This window comes from Rattus norvegicus, chromosome 19 (assembly GCF_021556685.1).
Source record: "Rattus norvegicus strain SHRSP/BbbUtx chromosome 19, alternate assembly SHRSP_T2T, whole genome shotgun sequence".
Lineage (NCBI taxonomy): Eukaryota > Metazoa > Chordata > Mammalia > Rodentia > Muridae > Rattus > Rattus norvegicus.
Genome location: NC_141552.1, coordinates 25,977,838 through 25,994,158, shown reverse-complemented (window position 1 = coordinate 25,994,158; position 16,321 = coordinate 25,977,838). Strand labels below are relative to the sequence as shown.

The 16,321-nt window shown below is 46.4% G+C and overlaps 1 protein-coding gene across 1 annotated transcript; it reads left to right on the top strand.

Annotated features, from left to right (window-relative positions):
- The first annotated feature begins 6,750 nt into the window (after positions 1–6,750).
- Positions 6,751–10,727, top strand: LOC147999252 (disks large homolog 5-like). Its single transcript, XM_087596285.1, has 6 exons — positions 6,751–6,907; positions 7,941–8,100; positions 8,569–8,712; positions 9,346–9,512; positions 10,233–10,338; positions 10,457–10,727. The coding sequence occupies exons 1-5, from the start codon at positions 6,781–6,783 to the stop codon at positions 10,295–10,297; spliced, it is 663 nt and encodes a 220-aa protein (XP_087452411.1). The 5' UTR covers positions 6,751–6,780; the 3' UTR covers positions 10,298–10,338; positions 10,457–10,727.
- Positions 10,728–16,321: the final 5,594 nt, after the last annotated feature.

Below are 16,321 nucleotides of genomic sequence, written 5' to 3'. Positions count from 1 at the left end.
CCCTGGTTGCAGGGTGGGGATGGCACAGTCATAACACTCCTGCACATGAGGCCCCTGACTTAGAGCCGTACAGCAGCTGTGACAAGCCAGCTCTGGTGACACTCATCTGCAATGCCAGGCCATGGGGGGTAGAGGCAGTAGGATCAGTTGTTTAATTATCCTTGGCTACACGGCAAGTTCGAGGCCAGCCTGGGCAACTTTGTCTATTAAAATAAGACAAAACTAGGTCTTGACTCTGAGCATCACTGCCTGTACCTGGCATGGTTGCCCCACCCCAGGTAAGAAACCCCTCTGTCCAGAGGCCATAACTGCAGGAGACCCCTGGCCAAGTGTCTATACAGCGCCCTGTTTGACTGGTCTGTGCTGAGGACCAACCACGCTCTCCTCAACAGGAAGGACATGGGAGAGGCTGTTTCTGTGAGGTCCCGGGCCCTGAGACGGCCAAGAATAAACCCTGTCCTTGGGAAAGCCATGGAGACTAGGAACCCAGGGGATCTCTGCAAACACCAGGGCTGGCAGGGGACTCTGATCCTCTACAGCAGCTGCTCTCAATCTGTGGGTTCTACCTCAGAGCTCCTGCACACCAGACATTTACATTACAGTTCCTCACAGTAACAAAGTTACACTCATGAAGTAGCTCTCCAATAAGTTTATGGTTGGGATCACAACATGAGGAACTGAAATAAAGAGTCACAGCATTAGGAAGGGTAAGAACCGCCATTCTATAGGAACCCAGGCATCTGCACTCGGTGTCTGGGAGTGTGATAGGCTAGGCTTCACCCTCAGCGATGCCAGCATGTGGGCACCAAGCCCAGGTTCCACCCCAATGCTTCCTGGATATGTGCAGGCCTGGTTCCATCAAGAAGTAATAAAGGGACCCTTGGCAAAAAACACTGGGTACCAAACAGGTCAGGAAAACACACCCCCTCTGCTGCAACTCCTCTCAGGAGGGCTAGTCTTTCCAGGAGGCCCCAGCTATAACCAAACCTTGTCTCCCAGTGCTTGCCCATTGGTGTCTTGGCCATATTCAGATTTGAGGACTTTGAACAGAATAGCTTCCAGCAGATTTGCATCAATGAATCCAACAAGCAGTTGCAGTCCTACTTCATCCAGCACACCTTCAAGCTGGAGCAGGTGAGAGTGGACACCTATTCCCCAGCCCAGCCCAGCCATCACCCTGAATGTCAGCTGTGTCCATCAGTATCAGCAGGATGGGGCCTGGGCACCATAGGTTCCCCAGGACCTAAAGCTATGTCCTTGAACTCAGTGCCATGCTCAGCCCTTCTAGCCTCTTTCAACCCTTCTGGAAGCTCAACTGCTCCTGCAGCAAGGCAGCAGTGTGCACATTCTGTCACGTCATTTGTGTGTGTCTACAGGAGGTCAGAGCCTGTCCCCTCTGGTCCTTTCTTTTGCTGTATTTGCCTTTCTGAGGAGGCAGCACCCACAGGTATGGGAGGCAGCCACATGCATATTCTGCAGCCATGTCTGATTCCTCTGAGGCTCAGTCCCACTTACACACCTACCCTCCAACCTCCCCACTCCATGTCACCCCTGGGGCTCTGTAAACCTTCCTGTTTTCTGTCTTTATGTAATTGGTGACACTGCAGCCCTCAGTGGTGTCATACAGTGTTAGTTTGTCTTTGCACTGCCTGGAGGTCTGACTTAGGAGAATGGCTACCATTCTCATTCCTGTTCAAGGGTCAGAATCTGAATCCTATGTAAGGCTGAATAATATTCCAGCACATGGCTGTGCCATATTGAATTTACACAGTCACCTATGGATCTTATATTTTGGCTTGTAAACACACACATATAAGACTCAAGTGACACCCAAGTGGAGAATTATTGAAGTCCTCCATGGCTTTCTGAACCGTCTGAGAGACCATCCTGTCCACAGTGTATAGGGCACCATCTACTCATAGCTCACACAGCATGAGAAGATTAGGGAGGGTTAACCTGGCTTCTCTGTCTCCTACTTTCTGCCACACTAGCCCTAGCATCTTTCTGTATTGCAGTGAATGTTTAGAACCCAGGAGGATGCCAGCTTCCTTGCTCAAATATAGCAAGTTCCTCCTTGCCTGCTTTGAAACTGAGTCTTATGCAGCCCAGGCTGGCTTTGATCTCACCATTAGTTAAGATGGCCATGAACTCCTGGTTCTCATGCCTCAGACGTCTCTGAGTGCTGGGTGACAGGTATGCACCACTCTTAAGTCCTGCCACTGGGGCAAGAGTGAGCAGAGCCAGCTCTGAAGCACACACTTTGCTGGTGTCAGTGATGACTGACTTATGTTTCCTGTCTTCCTTGCACATGGCCCTTCTTGCTGCATGCCATCCTTTCTCCCTGTGACTCATGGGGGACACCAAGCCTGAGGATGTTAGGAAGAAGTTTACTTACTTCACTGGGTTGGAGGCTGTTAGGTTCCTGTGTCAGTAGGTGAGATTCAAGCTAGAAGGTTTGTGGCATGAGAAACTGGAACTGGAATGGCAGGAACAATCGTCGCCTGGCTCTGAGAAGACCAGGTGGGCAGAAACTCATCGTTGGGCAGGTAGTGAGCTCAAGACCAGGCTGGGCATTGCTCAGCACATGTGAACAGGTGTGCTTACATGGACCTGTGTTTCCCCCACATGGTCACCACTTATCCAGGCACGGTGAATACTCCAAGGAGCTTTTTATGTTTTAACATTTTGTGTTTTTGTGTGTCCATACATACATATACACACATACATTCGTACATATACACGAATACATGTACATTAAAACACATGCATATACATGACTATACACATTCATGCTCACACACACATATATACACACCTACATGCATACACACATACACACACATACACACATACATGCATACACACATACACATATACATACATACATACACACACATACAATACATATACACACATACAAATACACCTATACACACATATAGACAGACATATACACACATATACATATACACGTATACACATACATGCATACACACATTCATATCCACACGTACATACAGACATATACATATATACTCACATACATGTAAGCACATGAGTGGAAGCCAGAGGACAGCTTGGCCCTTGTTTCTCTCCTTTTTACCACGTGGGTCCTGGGGATTGAGTCAAGCTCATCAGACTTGACAGCAAGCCCCTTTAACTGTAGAGCCCTCTCATTGGCTGCCAGTCACCTCTTTCCACAAATTCTATCCATGGTGGAATGTTTACAGTTGTTATTCTCATGATTCCTTCAGCAATAGCGCAGACATTATTTACACTGCATTAGGAGTTATAATTCCTGTAGATGTCAGGAGAGCTGGAGGCGTGCATGAAGAAGAGAGCCCACTTTCAATGTCATTATGTGGTATTGCCTTAGGCCCTTTTATACACTCCCCTGGCTTTGTTGAGTATATATTTGAGGGCTCTCTATGACTGTGCAAAGAAGTAAGAGATAGGGCTGGGCCACAAAATAGGAAAGTACTTGTTCATCCAAAAACAAAAACAAAAAACAAACAAACAAACAAACAAAAATAGCTCTAGGGTTAAATATTGGTGCTAGTGCTGAACTACACAGCCAGAAGGTATTTTTCTAAGTAAATAACACAATATTGGGGATGACAATATGATCAAATATCCTACAACATAAGTTTGCAATGTTACCTACATTTTATAAATCAAGTCTGACCACCGTTTTGGTTGTTTCCAATCCTGTCTGAGTGCATCATCACGGGAATCCCAAGGAAAATCACAAATGGGTTCTTGAAGCTGTTGCACAGGGCCAGTATAGACCTAAATACCACAGAGGAAACCTTGATTCTTATCTCAAGGGATCATTCACCATCCCTCTTGTCACATAACTTATGACAAGACGTCACCTTTCCTAAACTTAGCCTTTTTCCCAAGTGCTGCAGAAGGGAAGATCTGGTGTCAAGGGGTCTGGATTCAAACCACAGGAACACTGAATTCATTTAAATAGGTGTAGTTTATTAATGCACACACCAATACAGTTCAACCAGAGCAACAGCTCACAACTGTGTACTGGACATTGCTAGGCCCTGCTCATTGCAAAATCCACATGGGCTCATGCACAAGTGTTGGAAATGCTTCGGTCTATGGGCCCTGACTCAGGCCATTTTACACATAATTGTTCCAATTTTCCTTGAATCTATTGGGTCCTATGTGAAGAATACACTTGGGGAACTTGTTAAGATTAACAAACCTCATAACATACAGAACATAACAGGGTATGTGACCAGCACCACACAGTTCAACGTCAGAGTTTTTTGTTCTTTGTTAGTGTTTTTCTTGGCATCCATGATGTGGAGGCGTATTACAGAACAATAGGAAAGAGCTGGCTGCTGTGTAACAAATTCGCTGCTATTAAGGTAGGTACGGGGGCAAGACCTCAGCAGTAGCCCTTAAGATGGGAAGGAGATGATTTGTTTGATAACTGAAAGGAGCTGCCTCAGCTTTGTTTCTCTGCCTGCTCAGTGCCCATTCAACATCACTCTGTCCCTGAAGAGGAACTCAAGGTCTGCCCCCTGCTGCCTGTGAGCCAGGAAGAGGCACAGAAAGGCAAGGCCACAGCACTGGTTTCCAATCCCTCAGTAGTGCTGGATTTCCAATAATGTACTTGTATACACAAATACACTGTGGTAAGTTGCAATAGATACTAATCATTTCTCACATAGGGCAGCAGTTGATTGACTACAACTAATTCTATTAAAAAAAAGAAACCTGGCTCTTGTAGAAATATACAAAGAAATATCTAGGATGGTGGGGGATGAATTCTGCCATGGACTGAACTCGTGGAAGTGGGGTTGGGAGAACGATGCATGGTTAAATAGCCCACCAGGTTCACATTGTGTCAACTTGATTTAATCTAAGGACAAAGAAGTGGAGTATCTCTGATGGCTTTCTTCTAGTCCCTTTAAAGCATCACTAGGGTTTGAACTCAGAACTTCATACTTCTTGATGGGGCAACTACACTCAAGGAAGCTTAAGATTTTCATAGGCGCAGTATTATGCTATATATACAGAGTAGATAATACTAAGATGTTCAGATGGTGATGTCCATTTGTATGCACTCTTAATGTGGACCTAAAAAAAGAGAGATCAAGGTCCTTAAAATAGAAAGATCAGTTCCAGTTGTTTTCTACCATTCCAAACAGAATGACTGGTAGGGAGAGAATGGTAAATAATCGAGAATTCGTAGATGATGCTTTGAATGAAATGTGGATTTCTGTGCTGGTTTAAAACAGGGTCTCAAGTATCACATGTTGCCCTCTACCTGGCTGGCCAGGATCACTTTGAGCTCAGATAAACCTCCTTTCACTTTGTAATAAATAGGCTTATAAGAATGGCCTCGAAGTACTGTGCGGACAGCGTTAGCCTTTCACAGTTGAGGTGTGTAACCCACAACTATAGTTTTAGCCATGTTTTTCCATGTCTACCAGCTATTTCAGATTGTTGCTGTTATATGCCTGACAATCAAGATGCAGAAAAATAACCTGATACAGAGTAAGGACATGGTGATCACATCTTTGCCTCTTCCGTACGTTCTGGATGAGGTTTGTTAAAATTCCAATATTGCAAAAAGCCTTATATAGGGCCCATCACATTAAGGGTCACTATGCACTGTTCTATCTAAAATGGCCTAATCAGAACTGACTCCCATATAACACTTCCTGCAATCCTCATATGAGAAGCTTGAGCTTTTAGTTTTGACTTTTTCTTTTCTCGTTCTTTCTTATTTTTTGCTATATAAGTTGAGACAAAGATAGTTAAGGCCATGAATTTGTCCCCAAAATTTGAACTACAGATGTGATCAATCAGTGTTAGTGGGTGCATTCTATAAAGTATTCATTTTTTACTATGATAGATGCTTCTGTGTTTGGTGGGGTGGCCATTTCCCAGTGTACAGGTGCTGGGACCTTGCTCTATCCACTTAATGATGTTTATAGCCTCATTTTAGACGTTTCTGTGCTACCCTCTATATCTCTTGTGTATTTTATTTTTCTGATAAAAGCTCATGGTATATCTTACTCAGGCCTGTGAGCAGTGCTCCTTTGGCGACATTGGTGCAAAGAGCAGAACCCCACAAGCAGCATGAGGTTCCCTTCATTGGTGGCTCCAATATTGCACTTTTGTCTGCCAACTGGTCTCCACACTTTTCCTAGCACCTTAAAGACTTCAACTCTTTCTCCTAAGGAATTTTCTGGCAATTGTCGATTGCTAAGCACATGACTTCATGAGTGTTCCCCTAACACACACCCATGTTGTAACCTACCATGCAGACTATTTCTTGATGTGATTTAAAGCACCTGTACAGAATGAGACAGGAGAACTTTTGACTGCATATTCAAGCTGGTGTGAAATCTCAGGAAGTTTTAATGGCTAACATTGGTGAATGTGGACAATTTGAGTTAGGATGAGACATTTTTTGGGCAAGATTTGACAGGAAACATTCATTTAGATGCATAGGAATTACTAAGGTTTTTATAATCAAGCCTTGAGGAAAATTTGGCTTTGGAAGCAGGAGATGCTCAGTGGCTCTGCCCCAGGAAAGTCTCCTGGAAAGGGCACCTCAGCTTATGCTCAGTACAGGGAGAACATTAGCAGGGAGGCAAAGTCTGCTCCCCATGACATCTGCTTTCCCTTCTTGGACATTCTATTGTCTCCTAGAGAGTTCTTGGCATCCTCTGTGATGTCACCAGTGTTGTAGTGACAACCAGTGCCCTAGTTTCTCTCAGTCTGAGTCTGGCGGTTACAAGCTAAGACATGTTTTCCTGTCTTCGCAAGCGTTTTGGGAGGGGGAACGTCGATTGTGGAGAGACTAGAGTGAAGGAGTCTGGCCTTTCGTCTCAAAGTAATGATGGAGAAAGACAGCACTTCTGGGGAATGTGGAGTAAGTTCTGGGCAGTGTATTTTGAGCTTCCTGCCAGGGTGGCTGCAGGCTTAAGCTGACCTTTCTAGCAATGGGCCACAACAACTGGAGCATCTGAAAAGGAATTGAATTTCCACGAATATCACAATTCCTTAAAGTCAAGGATTTCAGAACTTTAGTTTCCCCATCCCCACTGGGAGGATATGGTAAGGCCAATGCTATTATACTGTGAACTTCTGGTCTTTACTTTTCAGTTCATTTGTTCTGTTACATTGATATAATAATACCATCAGTAGTCATGGAGGGTCCACCTTTTCTGAGTTTAGACAGGGCAGCAATGTATATCACTATCATTGCTTCTTTAAATACAGTGGGTATCTGACAGTACTAACAGGGAGAGATTGTGCTCCAGGAAATAACCTTATGTTCTTAGACCTTCTCTGATTTCTTCTAACTGGCAGGGTCATCGTTTGCTTTATATATTAGAGGTTGTATGTTACAAAAATTTTTCTACAATACCAAAACTATTTGGAATGTGTAGACCAAGATTCAGCCTGTAACCTATTCGCACTTCTGGGGCTTTTGGTATTTCACATAGGGACACTGATAAGTCTGTTGAACATATCCTCCCTGGAAATGCGTTTTAAATCCAAAGTTGTTGGCTTAGAGTATCAGGGTAGGACATCTGAGTGTCTCCAATCACTCAAGTTTTGTGGATGGTGAATTTATCATCTGAGTTCTGAAGCCACAGGAGTGAGGGTCCTGAAACCAAGCTGTACCCTGTTCAGCTGATAATAATCCTGGAGAAGCCATCTCCATGGTACATGTAAGCCCGTGATGTCTGGCATAGGGAACACCTGGCTGCTTACGTCTCTTGGTCTCTATAGAGTAGTGGGAGAACTGAGATCCACTAAGGAGGCCTCTTAAGCATAGACCAATCGCCTAGCAGTGACACTGGGTTCCTGGCTTGTTCTCCTGTTTAGGCCTCACTGAGGTCTATGAACACTCTATGCATTCTCCCCATGCAGGTTCACTTGTGTTCTTCTACCTACAGACGCTGGGAGAGAAACATCATCCCCTGACACTGACCTAAGCAAGAATCAGGCCATGAAGGAAAAGGAGAGGCTGATTAAAGAGCTGCAGCTCATTACCGAGGAGAGAAATGACCTGAGAGATCGCCTGAGGTTTCTGACGGAGAGATCCATGAAGAAGAGGTATGAATCGCTCCAAATGCTCTTGTTTCATTCCTGGGTCTGCAAGGTCACCTTTTTCTTATCCTATTAAGGTTTTGGGTTCTAGAAAGCTGTGCCTCCCTAACCACCCTGTGCTAAACCTCACCTCCCATATAGTGGAGATTCAGAACCTGACCCTTCCTGAGGAGTGAGATTGAAAATGGACTCATCTGCTTCCATTTATTTAAAAGCAGAACTTGTGGTCTGAATGAAGAATTCAGGGATAAAGTCAGGGAGAGTGAGTTCCCAGTGTGCATTTGCAAAGCCCTTGACAGCTGGTGGCTTTGCAAGATTGTAATTGCAGTGAGTTTATGGTGAGTCTCTGTACTTGCTAGGCAGGGGACTGAGTGCTGGAAGATCCAGGCAGCAGCCTGGGGTAATATAGGACCCACCCTGAGTTCATATATTCCTAAATGCCGATGTTCATTGTATTCTATCATTTGGGGCCAGGCCACACTTCAGGCCAAATCCATATTATGAAGACCTGGAGAGAATGGAGGAGGCGGTCATGTCAATTCTGCACAACTTAGAGATGGAGAACACTGAGGTCCATGAGAACAGCCATAAACTGAAGAAGGAGATTACCTTCTCTAGGTAAGTCCTGGTCAGAAAGGCTATCACTTGTGGAATGGCCATTTCTGACTTTCTTTGTTCTGGATTGGACGGTCTTCAGCTCTGGTTCAATCTCTTGTGCTGTTTACACATCAGTGTTCCAGGGTCATTAGGACTCAGTTTTCAGTTCCATAAAAGACTGTTACTCATCCCAGGATTGTCTAGGCATCTTCAGAAGGCTCTAGAGAGAACAGTACTGATTGAAGTCAGCAGAAGGTTATTAGGCTGACCTGGACCTATGGTGTCACACCAGGTTTTACAAAACTCAGTGTGTGGACCACATGGTTAGCATGACCTTCTCTTGGTTCTACTGACCTCTTTTGAGGGTGTTGGCCCAGTACTAATTGATGTTGCCCCCATGCATTGGGCTTTCATGGATAGTTGTAGATCCATGCTCTTTCTCAGAGATGTGGACACTAATTGGTGTCAGGCCAAGCAAACAATTTATTCTTCCCCGAATTAACTCTTTATGTTTTGTGCAGCAGCCTTATATGTATCAAGATGCATTTTATTAAGTCTTCATGGGTATGTGGGACCTGGTAGAGTTAGTGGGACTTGGGAGTAGGAATGGGAGAAAGGGCCAGCATGATCTTACTATGCAGACTGTATTTCCAGAAACCTGCTCAGCCAGCTCCTGATGGAGAACACATGTAGGAAGAAGTTGGTCCCACTGAAGCAGGAGAGCAAGGAGGTACATCTTGATTGTGCACTGAACCAGAAATATTTGGTTGACTTCAACAAGAAAGATGAAGACCATCAACGGCCAGAACCAGCATTATCAGGTAGGGACGAGCAGATGTGTTAGCTTAACAATATCTGATAAAATTTGCCAATTTGATACATCTTTGCTTCTCTTACCACCTTTCTAATTTACACTCACAACCAGCCAACCACCTCATGTAATGGAATTGTTCATTGCTCTGCCTATGCACAAGTATTCTGGGAAGTTAACCACTTTTCAGAAACTGAATTATTGTGCAAGCATATTTTGCTGCTCTTTTTGAAGCTGCAGTCTAGAAATGGTGACAGATGAATAACATATCATATTATTGCATATCCATGTGATACATTGGATCCTATGTAGAGTTTTGAACAAGTTCTTGGTTCTTTGACAAATGACACTCTGTGGTCATGCGACTTCTTGTATAGGAAGCACCTTTCCGGGATAAGAACCAAGTGCAAATGTCAAATTAGTACTTGTCATTGGCTTTAACCTTGGTGACATATGGACATCTCATTTCTTCCTGCAACCCAATGAGGTTCCTTCCATTGCCCTGTTCTTGGTTTGCACTGGCATAAGTCTGGGTCCCATATTGGCAGCCCACTTTACTGTGAGGCTCTCTGGAGATTTTGCCCTGCCCACAGAGTTAGCAACAATGATATCACTTAAAATGTCCATGTCGACTATCCAATAGAACTGAGGTGGTAGAAGGCAGCATTCTGACAGCTGGCTTGCATTTCCCCACCAAATCAGTGTCTGAAAAACTGCCTTCCTCTCCCAGGTCTCAGAAAGTGCAAGAGAGCTGGAATTGGACACACACCAGTAAGAGAGCTTCCTGAAGAATAAGTTGCTTTCTCAGGAGTCCCTGATGACCAACATCCTGAATGGTAACAACATTTTTTGGATGTGTATTCATCCTCTGAGTTAATTTGTCATTTCTTAGAGACCCTAAATTCATATACCACTAAGCCAGCCTGACTGATTGAGGTCTTACTTTCTTCTCAGAAAACAGCACTTGAGAGACAACTTGGGGGACCGCCTTTCATTATGTGTGCTAGAGGAGAAACAGCAATACGTCTGTGCTTCTAAATGTTCGTTAAGAATATGCTTTTAGAAATATTTTTGTTATGATTTTAATTGAAGTTTTCTTTTTGTTGTTTCATATTTATATGTTCTTGTTACTATTTTTACTTTCAAATATTTTTAAATATATTTATTCATGTTAATCTTGTTTTGTTGTAAAAATGTATTTGTTATGAATAAAAATTGAATTCTATCTCTTGACTCTTAAGACCATCATTCTTACTCAATGGTTCTGTCCCCTCCTGTGGACCTAGAACTGACAGCTACAGATGGATCTCTGCATGTTCCATGGATCCTGGGCTAATAAGTGAATTCAAAGTCACCAAGGGGTACCCAGTGTGATAGTGTCTTTTGTGAGGATAATGTGGCTGTGTCTCAGACACACACTTTGTGATGTAATCACTGACGTGCTTTACCCAATTGTTAGGGTCCATGTGGTTCTTCTGAGAGAGCAGCAGATGCTTTACCCTGTGAGTCATCACCACAGCTCCTGCAGGTAGCTTTTGTTATTCCACATGAGGTGCTGTATTAGGTGGACAGGATCACCTCCAATTAAATAGAGAGATCTCAGGAGATGTGTGTTCACAGGGAACTTACTGAGCTGTGCGTGTTCAACGTGTTAGGTTGTCAGGCATCCCTACAGGGCTCTGGTGTTCCCACTGCTCATTGTGGGGCAGCATCATCCTCCAGCATCACTTAGTGTCCATATTAGAGCAGATCTTTCACCTAATATCAATGATGACCATATGTATTATGCACATCTGATAAAATACAGAATAGAAACTAGCTTCTTGTAGGCCAGATTGGCTTCAGTAGTCACATGGATGTGATCAATCAGTGTTAGTCATGCCCTTCCAGCATGGTAGACTGCAGGTTGTCTGTCCCCATCACTTTGCTCTCTTGTGCCCAAACAATGCTAAGGTCAGGGCCGTTCAGCCGTGAGGCAGAGGCTCACCACCCTCAGTGCTGCCTAAGACCCCTAAGACTGTCTCTTTCGGGTGTGTGCGTGCTGGACACTCAAGGATCCTGAGATCTCCGCAGCTGAGGTGAAACAGTACCGGAGCCATTGCAATGTGGGCACACATTTGGTTCTGGAGCTGGGCCACTCTTTGACTTTTGTTGAGTGGAGAGACAACTGTTGGCTGAGCCTTTGGTGAACCGGATGGCCCCTGGCCACGCCAGCAGTCAGCAGTATCAAAGCTGAGCAACCAGTGTTTTATGTTCCATTTTGTCATCGCTGGTCAGTGTTCTGATGCCACAGCACATGGTTGGCCTCAATCTCCCCATGTGGCCACAATCCCAAATTGATATGGCCTCCACTTCCCAAGTGCCACTGGATTTCTGTAGAACCCCTAAGGCAGCAGCATGCAGGAGCTCCTGGCTATTCCCTCCTTGCTCTCTGGATCTGCAAGTCGTTCTGTGTACATATGGCTATGTCCTCATAAACCCTTGATGCCATGATACCTTAATAAACACTTGAATCATGCCCTGATGGGCAGTTTTCAACTGCTACCTGACACCATCTATAATCGCCTGGGAAATGAGGGACAGTCTGGATCAGACTGGCCTTTGAGCATGACTATGCGTGACTGTCTTCGTTGCTGTGGGAGATGCCAGACAGCCTCTTTTCTGATCCTAGAGTCCCTATACCCAGCCACTTGTCCCCTCTACAGCCAGACCCTACTTCTGCTCCTAGGCACTGTCTTGGACTTCCTTCCCTCAGGTGGCTTCTCTCCTTTGGTTGCTACAGAAACCTGTTATGAGGAAAGGAACAGGGAGTTAAGAGTTCAAAGCCATCTTCCCATTGATGTTCTTTCTCAGAGGTCAGTGGGACACTTAAAGAGTTTTGTGTATACATTTTAATAAGCAAGGGACAATCATGCATCAGACACAGGAAACTAACAGCACATCTACTGGACCTCCTTCAACACCTGGGCATCTCTTCTGGCCTGTGCTTCTGTGTGCTGAAACCTGGGGACCAACTTCCTGTGGTGTTTCCCAGGATGACTGTGCACATTACGACACTGACGTAAATCCTCAAAACTCACAAACAGCAACAGGACCGACCGCCACAGGAACGGTTCTCCATCAACAGATACCACAGACCAGCAAGCAGAAGCATGGGAGGGTGGTGCTGTGGTTCACACACTTCTCTTTCCTCACTAGGGCAGGTGACCCGCTGGAGAAAACAAGGAGGCAGCAGGATGGAAGAGGAAAACTAAAACCCAGTCCTTGCATTAAATACTCAAGCATATTCGGACTAGAAGAGAGAAGTTTGCCAAGAATGAGGGCCACTTTGGGCATCCATCATCAATAGCCCTGGCTGTCTAGGCCAGCATCAGATCCAGCCGTCTCCAGGCAGGTGTCCGCCAGGCCCTCAAGGGCACTAAGAGCATTAACCATGAAAAATAGAACAAGATCTCTCCCTCTTGCCTGCCTGACAGCCAAGCATGTGTATGCCCTGGCTATGCTCACGCTGGGACCCCTGCGAGATATTAAGATATAGAGACCTGATAGTTGATTAGGACCCTGTTCGAAAAGGAAGACACTGGAAATTTCCCTCTGGCATCCATATGTGCATGCATGGTTGTACAAGCTGGTAGAATCTCTCTCTCACTCTCTCTCTCTCTCTCTCTCTCTCTCTCTCTCTCTCTCTCTCTCTCTCACACACACACACACACACACACACACACACACACACATTCAAAGTTTTGAAGCACAGCAGAAGAATCTCTGGGACTCTAAGCCTGACCAGCCTCATCTGTGAGCCACAGCTTCTGTGTGAGAGCTCCTTTGTGTGAGAGGCGTAGGGTGACTGAGGAAGGTTGCTGGTGTCCATCCCTGGCCTGCATGTGCATGCATACAGAGACATGGACACATGCACATGCTGAGTACCCCTCATCCAATCCTGAAATCTGAAAACACTGAATTTCAAATCCAGGCATTCTCCTAACCTACACCTTCCCTCAGGAATTGGAGATGAGGCCTTGCAAGAATCCTCAACCAGTGAGACTGGCCCAGACCTTCTGAGATCCATTCTGCCCCAGGAGAACACAGCAGGTGGTATCAGGACAACACAGAAACTCAAAACTCCAGCCTGATGCAGGGACCACCTGCTGGGTTAGGAGAAGACTCAGCATCAGGTTACTGAACGAAAACATCACCTCTGAACACACGGGGTCGCTGTGGCTATGCCTTCAAGGCATCTTCAGCAGCAGCTTAAATGGACTAGGGATGACTATGGGAATCTGCCTGCAGGGTGATGTGGGAATCCTTTTGCTAAGGCTTAATCGCTAGATGTTGACACAGAAACCCTTTAACTCTTCTTGGAGTACAGTCCAGGCAGAGGCTGAACACAAAACATTCTGATTATGAACTGAGTTTAACAGATAATCCGGAACCTGAAGGCCACAGGCCCAAAGGTCTGCACTGCAGGGGTGAGGCATCACTGCAGGGATGACCACACAGTGCAGGGGTGAGGTGTCACTGCAGGAATGACCACACACTGCAGGAGTGAGGTGTCACTGCAGGAATGACCACACACTGCAGGGGTGAGGTGTCACCGCAGGGATGACCATACAGTGCAGGGGTGAGGCGTCACTCAGGGGATAACCACACAGTGCAGGGGTGAGGTGTCACTGCAGAGGTGACCACACAGTGCAGGGGTGAGGTGTCACCAAAGGGGTGACCACACAGTGCAGGGGTGAGGCGTCACTCAGGGGATGACCACACACTGCAGGGGTGAGGCATCACTGCAGGGATGACCACACATTGCAGGGGTGAGGTGTCACTGCGGGGATGACCACACACTGCAGGGGTGAGGCGTCACTGCAGGGATGACCACACACTGCAGGGGTGAGGCGTCACTGCAGGGATGATCACACACTGCAGGGGTGAGGCGTCACTGCGGGGATGACCACAAACTGCAGGGGTGAGGCGTCAGTGCAGGGATGACCACACAGTGCAGGGGTGAGGCATCACTGCAGGGATGACCACACAGTGCAGGGGTGAGGCATCACTGCGGGGATGACCACACACTGCAGGGGTGAGGTGTCACTGCGGGGATGACCACACACTGCAGGGGTGAGGTGTCACTTCGGGGATGACCACACACTGCAGTGGTGAGGTGTCACTGCGGGGATGACCACACTGCAGGGGTGAGGTGTCCCTGCAGGGATGACCAGGAAGCTGACTGAGCTCCTCAGGGCTCTCCCTGTCCTGAATGTGCTTCCCTTCTAGGTGAGCACTGCAGCTTTCAGGGTGCTGGAGGCCTGTGTGGGCAGCAGTAGAAACTGCTAGCCTTGTTATTCACAGCTGAAACTATCACACAGGATATTCCAGAATTGACCACCACCAAAGTGGGGCCTTTCACAGCATTCTGGGTAGGATGGCACAAAGCCCCATAACAATTTCGCCTGTGATCCATACCAAATGTCTGCTGTCAGTGCCTGTCTCTTAGGAGCCACCTGGATGATCCAGGGGATGGTCCTGAAGAAAAGGCTTGGCAAAATTGAGGTCCCCAAAGCAAGAGGAGCAGTGAAGAGGTGCAGGGGCCATAGACCATGGAGACTGACATATGCTGATGCTAGACTACCCAGACTTATCCCTGTGTCCAAGTCTGGATGTCACAGAGGCACCTGGTAAAGGCCCCAACAGTGTCCTCCAGGATTCCACTGTCTCCCTACTTGCCCTCCACCTCACCCACTCCCAGTGGCTCTGGGAGTCAAGGTCTTCATCACCTTTTTCGTTTTATTGTCATATTGCAGGTACTGTGACTTGACCACTCTTCCTCCTGCAGGAGACACATCGTGTGTCATAGGATACAACTGCTGCACCAGGAACACCCATTGCATAACCAGGACCCTGCAGTGAAAAGCAGGACTGGCCCTTCATGCTGAATGACAGGAAAAGCACCCGGCCTTCTCTTTGTTGCAGACTGGATTCCTCAGCCTTCCTGTTATGAACAGGGCACTAGTACCCTTCACAGGATACTTAGTGTTTATAAGACATTTATAGAATTCATCTTGTATATAGGCCATTGGGCTAGGAGCCAGCATCAAGGCATCAAGTAGGAGGAAATACAGAAACATTCTAGGAAGGGATAGCCAGGGGCCAGTGGGATGGCTCAGTGATTGAGGACCAGAGTTCAGATCCCAGCACATGGATGTTCACAGTCATCTGCAGAATCAGATCTAGGGTGTCCCATGACCTCCCCAGCTCCCAAGCAGCTACATGTATGCGTCTCAGACACTTCTCACTCACCGTGAAACAACCTAAGCCACAAAACATCCCACACCTTCTTGGATGGGTCCATCCCTGGGGGAGTCTTGTGTGTTCTGGGCTTCAACTCTAGGAAAGCTTGGCCTTGTTTTATAGGATGTCTTATTCCTTATATCAGCAGAGAAAGAAAAAAAAAGATCCAGTCCTGGAACCCTGGAGGACACTGCCATGATGTCACTGCTGTGCTGGCATAGGCTTAGAGATATCTCCATGATCCATCCGAGTCACCTAGAGCTCAGGGAATGATGGAAAAGTCCATGTGAGATCGCCCAGCGCTTGCAACCATGAGAAAGCTTGGAAAACACAGGGCACATGTGGTGTTTGATCTTGGGTCAGTTCAACCCTCTTGAGCCTGCAGCTAAGACAAACCGTTACACTGGCCTGAGTGCACAGGCCTGATCTCAGAACCTGTTTGCCAACCACGGTACACTCTAGATCCCTCCTCTCAGCTGGACCTTGTTCCTCTACACCTCATCCACCCAAGCTTCTCAAGAAATGAAGCTACCA

Excerpts from the sequence above, each read along its gene's own strand:
- LOC147999252 (XM_087596285.1), top strand. The coding sequence starts at position 6,781 with ATGTTTTCCTGTCTTCGCAAGCGTTTTGGGAGGGGGAACGTCGATTGT. Across the intron at positions 8,101-8,568 it reads GAGAGATCCATGAAGAAGAG|GCCACACTTCAGGCCAAATC; the intron begins GTATGAATCGCT and ends ATTTGGGGCCAG. Across the intron at positions 8,713-9,345 it reads AAGGAGATTACCTTCTCTAG|AAACCTGCTCAGCCAGCTCC; the intron begins GTAAGTCCTGGT and ends CTGTATTTCCAG.